The 5,288-nt window shown below is 41.2% G+C and overlaps 1 protein-coding gene across 1 annotated transcript; it reads right to left on the bottom strand.

Moving 5' to 3' along the window:
- Window positions 1-2,186: 2,186 nt before the first annotated feature.
- Window positions 2,187-5,288, bottom strand: LOC144651222 (kelch-like protein 7). Its single transcript, XM_078511136.1, has one exon. It carries the CDS (start codon window positions 5,220-5,222, stop codon window positions 3,501-3,503), a length of 1,722 nt encoding a protein of 573 aa, XP_078367262.1. The 5' UTR covers window positions 5,223-5,288; the 3' UTR covers window positions 2,187-3,500.

Here is a 5,288-nt window from a genome sequence, read left to right on the forward strand (position 1 = left end):
AAAGAGTGAAAAGAGGTCGTTTTCTACTATTACAGTTTGTAGAAGCTCTCAACTTTTGCTTTAAAAAGCGAATACGCAAATACGGTCCTTTTATTATTTTAGTCTTGTTGCAGTTAGCAAAGGTTTATTGCATTGTGCAAAGGTTTAGCTTTATTATCTCAGAATTACTGGTGTCATGTTACCTCGACTCCTCTACAGAGCGGACACCTCTCTAAGACTAGCCTGCGTGGCTGGCGTTCAAAGGGGAAGGAGGAAGGGAGTTCGAGCGCGATGCGCGAGGTGCGAGGAGAGAGCGCGAAGCGCGATCGGAGAAGGGGGGAAGGGGAACGCCTGCCATGACGCTACTGTTTTTTTCATACCGCCTCTAAAGTACGTGTCATCTGCTTGCCCTCTGTTTTACGTCTGGCTGTCAAAATCATCCAATCTGATCGGTGCCGATTTTCGCGGGAAATAAAACCCTTCACTGCTCAAATTGCCTATCTAATTTCTTTTCTCCTCGTCTTCTTGTGAGAAATATGGCAAAACAAAATATTTTCATGGTAGTTCAGGTCAGATATATCAATTTTCACACTCTACAAATTCTGATCAATCACGATTTTTGCGTCCAGAATCTGGACGTAAAAAACGATAAAAACAATAGCGTCATGGCAGGCGTTCCCCTCTCTTCTTCTCGGATTCCGCTTCGCGCTCTCTCCTCGCACCTCGCGCATCGCGCTCGAACTCCCCTCCTCCTTCCCCTTTGAACGCCGGCCACGCAGGCTACTCTAAAGGTGGATTTCCACTGACGCGTAATTTTTTACGTGCGTAAAAAAAATTAGAGACAATGAATGAACGGTTTGCGTACACGTTTACGCAGGCCGTTCATACATTGTCTCTAATTTTTTCACGCACGTAAAAATTTACGCGTCAGTGGAAATCCACCATAAGACGGACAGCTGCGACCGGTCCCGAAGGTGTCCGTCTTAGAGAGAGTTGACTGTAAACAAATTGGCGGTATTTTTCCACAGACGTCCCACTTACTCAACTAATCAGATGTAAGGTCACACGCGTTTTACCCATGTTTGGCGGCTAAACTTGACGCCAATTGTGTAGTAGGTTTGTTGTGATTTGGCCACTATGATCCCTATGGTTAAACCATTAGACAAATCTAATGCATTTAGGAACTTGGCTGCAAAGAGAGAATGGAAATTTGCTAGTCTGGTTGAGAAACTCCAGCACTCTTCGTTCTGGAGAATTGGCACAATTTTCGAACAGAATCTATGCAGGCACTTTCTGGGAGTGGACAAGCCGTGAGACCCTTTTACAATCGTAATTGCATGATAAGGGCAATTAATTGGCGGAAAATTGTAACACAGAGAGAGACTTTAATAGAGCAGCTTTTTCTCAACAGAACAAGCATATTGGGTTTAAGTTAAATTAATTAGGCAATTAGTTATTAATTAACTAGCAAATTTAGGTTTTATCTAATTGACTTATCTAATTTATCATAATTTCAAAACAATTTGCAAAGAAAAAGCTTGATAATGTCTTAGCTTACATAATGACATTAAATTACATAACAAGGCAAAATCGTTCTAACTGGAACAGGCTGAATCTTCAAAACAATGTGCCAGCCTCACAAGTACACTGTATCCAAAACAATGTTGTCTTAGCATTCTTTGAGTTTGACTAAACTATGAACATTTAGTTGTATTATGATTTGATCATGTCCTAATGCAAAATAGCGGCAAGAATTGATTTCAGTTTTAACAGTTTTTAAAGTAGAGGGTCTATTATAGGGGGTTGTTCAGTCTGCAGACCGCCATGTTTTTTTCTACCTAGACTGCAAATTTCTTTTATTTTCTCCTGAAGACTGAGACCGCCATAAATTTCTTGACCGTAGACTGCCATGTAAGGACAAATGTGACCACAGACCGCCACTCAAAAATGGCTCAGACTGCAGACTGCCAGAGTATAATAGACCCTCAAGTATTACCATGTAAGGATAACAGGAGACCTGTGCAAGTCATACAAGTACATAAAATTAAAGGGCAGTTTTCATAGGGGGTGTCCGCCGCGACCGACCGGCCGACCACGAGGTGAGCAGCTCACAAGACACACACCGGAGGGGGAGGACGGAGCGACGCCCGGCGGCGGACCGCCGGGCCGCAGGTCGATCCGTTTTCCTATTCACCCCCCTCTTTCATTTGAGTGTCGTAAAACCAAAACTAAATTAATCACTCTGGCCAATCACGGATCGAGCGAACCAATCAAAACTCGAACAAATACATCATGTAGCCAGAACAAACCACAGGGAAAACATGTGTGAGTGAATCATGTGATGGTTTTGATTTAACTTCTGATTGGCTGGGAAAGTAGCACAAGTTTTTTAAACCAATCACTTAGTGTAGCAATGCAAAACCAAAGAAAATGCGAATTACTTTCAACACTCAAATGAAAAACCGCTTTATGACATACGCGTTGTAGAAATTAATCGGAGGGTTATAAAATAAATAAACCCCTTTCTGGCTTGCTGGTATATTGGAGGATAATGCCCTTGACTGAAAGATCATCCTCAAAATTTCACAGATACCCTTGAAGCTTCGCTTCTCCTTCAACTGTTCATTTTTTGGACAATCTTTCAGCCTCGGGCATTATCCTCCAATACATCAGTCGCCTGAAGAGGTTTATTTACTAAATAAAAATGATCCTTTTCTTCAACCATTCTCCTTCACCCCACCTAGAAGAACTTGCAGGAAGTACTGTTAAATCACACAGGCTTAAGATATTTTAAGTGATTTGTAACTACAGGCAGAAAACTTTGCATCGGAAGAGATGCATGTGGCATGGCTGTCAGAGTTTTTGTAACTTATCAGTATTATTCCAGAAATTCAAATTTGTGTCAGGATCTCGAAGACCACTGTGCAAGTACAGCTTGTGTGAAATGTCCAATAGGTAACTGTCCATTATCTAGCTTCTAGCAAGCGTACGTTATGAAATATTGGGTTGGCATTTGATCACAATGTTGAAATTTGATTGGAGGATTATTGTCACGGGTAAAATGTGCAGCTCCAGAAAATATCCATACCATCCCATGGAAAGACATTGGAAATTCTGAGGGGGTGGGGTCTCAAAAGCCAAAAGTTTAAAAGGAAAATAAGGAGATTAACTAGCATTTATGGAGGAGTGGGAGGATTCAAACCAAAAAGCTTTACATGGGAAGATTATGAATATTTTTTGGAACAACATAATAAAGATCCACTACACATAAATATGATATAATTGTCCATCTCTGATTGGTTGATAATTGTAGGGAAAATTGCAGTGGAGTTTGACATGACACAAATCTCTGTAGTACTATTAAAGACATCACTTTGGATCCGGGCCTGTTATGTCTATATTGCAGCAATAGATGAGGAATCACTTGTAAAAAGAGGCCGAGGCTCTAACAATCACAGTACTACTGAATCTGTGCTGGAAGGTTACAACAGAGTCACAGTGGTTAGTCTTGTAGTCGCCAGCTATGAGACAACTGCACGCTCATCCAAAATTTCTCTTGGGATTCTTAGACAAGAAATGCTGTACTTTTCTGGGCCAAGTGAAAAATTAGTGCAAGATTTCCACTCATTTGAATCAGCATCATAAACCTGCAATGACATTTTATTTTGTCCAGAGAGGCTACACACAAATACTTTCCCTTTGAAACTCACTGCACTTATGTATGGACCTCTTGGAGCAATTGTACTTTCAAGGCTGCTCCACATGTCAATAGCTGGGTCATACACTTCACAGAAGGATGCTTCTCGTACCTCACCTCCAAACACAAACACTTTCTGATTGACAGCTGCACCACATGCATCAGCTCTTCGTTCAAGAGTTGAAGCAACATTCTTCCAAGCTTTTTCTATTGGATGAAATCTTTCAACAACCTTCACCCTGCGCTCCCCATTCACACCGCCTCCAATTGCATACAAGAAATTTTTATCAGCCACAGCACATAACCCACATCTTGCAATGCTCAGAGATGCTACCTCTTGCCACAGGTTTGTATCAGGATTGTATCTTTGCACCGTACTGGACTCTACACCATTTATATCACGTCCACCTATGACATACAATAATCCCTGGAAGGAAACAACAGCAGCATACTTGATTGCTCGATTGAACGACTTCATGGGAGTCCAACTGTTTGCTAAGGGATCATAGTATTCTGCTGGATGGCCACCTGTATTTCCTCCAATACAGTACAATTTTTTGTGACATGAACTAAGGTTCTGAGAATAATTTGGCCGCTTGTGTAGCATCTTAGCCAATTTATACCACTTGTTCTCAGAGGGTATGTAACACAATGTACTCTTGTCAGTTCCACATGCAACAATGGCATCTTCATGCGTCTTCAAGCAATTTCTTGGCGGCTGAGAAAAATAACACTCTTCTGTTCCATTGGATGCCAATTTTATGGCATCTAGAACTACATTCGAGCACTCTAAATTGTCTTTCATCAACGGATTTGATAAAATCACGTTGAAAAGAAAGTCACGTGCGATGTAAATAAAGCGAATGTGACGAAACACGTCCACAATACTTTGATTTCTACTCTTATTTCTTTCGATCCACTTTACTGCTACTTCAAAAACTTCCTCCTCTCCTTTTATAATAATTTCATCGCTAGAAATCCACTCCTCGACTTGTGTGCTGGTCAAATTCAGAAAGTCCTCAGTATCAGCTACTGCAACAAAATTGGCAAGAATGAAATCACTCGCCTTTTTCTCCAGTGCTTCGCACCGATACTTTACAGCCAAATAATAAGCTGCAAGACAATTCGAGAAAGACATTGTCTGTAGAATAACATTTGCACAATAATTTTTCAAGGCTGGAAGAAGAAAGTAATCTGCCGCTGCCATCAAATCACATGGCTGAGCTTCATTGATATCAACATGTCCTGTGTACAGATACTCCAACACTTCTTCCATCACAGCTTTGCTCGTCTCTTCCAATCGGATCACTCCTTCTTTCTTTTCTTTCATGTCACTGTTCAGAGCGTTGTAAAAGAACGGACTTGCTGCACATAACACGTTTCTGTGAGCTTTTAAACGAGCTTGATCGTCACCGGAGCCAATTTCTAGAATCACATCACACAACTGTTCGTCCTTTCGCTGAATATCGAGGCGTTTCATCATTTCCACGCAAAACTGCTGTTCTTCAGCCTCAGTGATGGGTTGCGATAATAAATGTAACGACATGATGACCACCTACAGACAAGGAACCCAAAGAACGTACCAGACAAAATATTCAACAAGAAATTACGG

This window comes from Oculina patagonica, chromosome 4 (assembly GCF_052425735.1).
Source record: "Oculina patagonica isolate OP01 chromosome 4, crgOcupat, whole genome shotgun sequence".
Taxonomy (NCBI): Eukaryota; Metazoa; Cnidaria; class Anthozoa; order Scleractinia; family Oculinidae; genus Oculina; species Oculina patagonica.

What these genes read in the sequence shown, in the direction of transcription:
- LOC144651222 (XM_078511136.1), bottom strand. Translation starts at nt 5,222, where the DNA reads ATGTCGTTACATTTATTATCGCAACCCATCACTGAGGCTGAAGAACAG.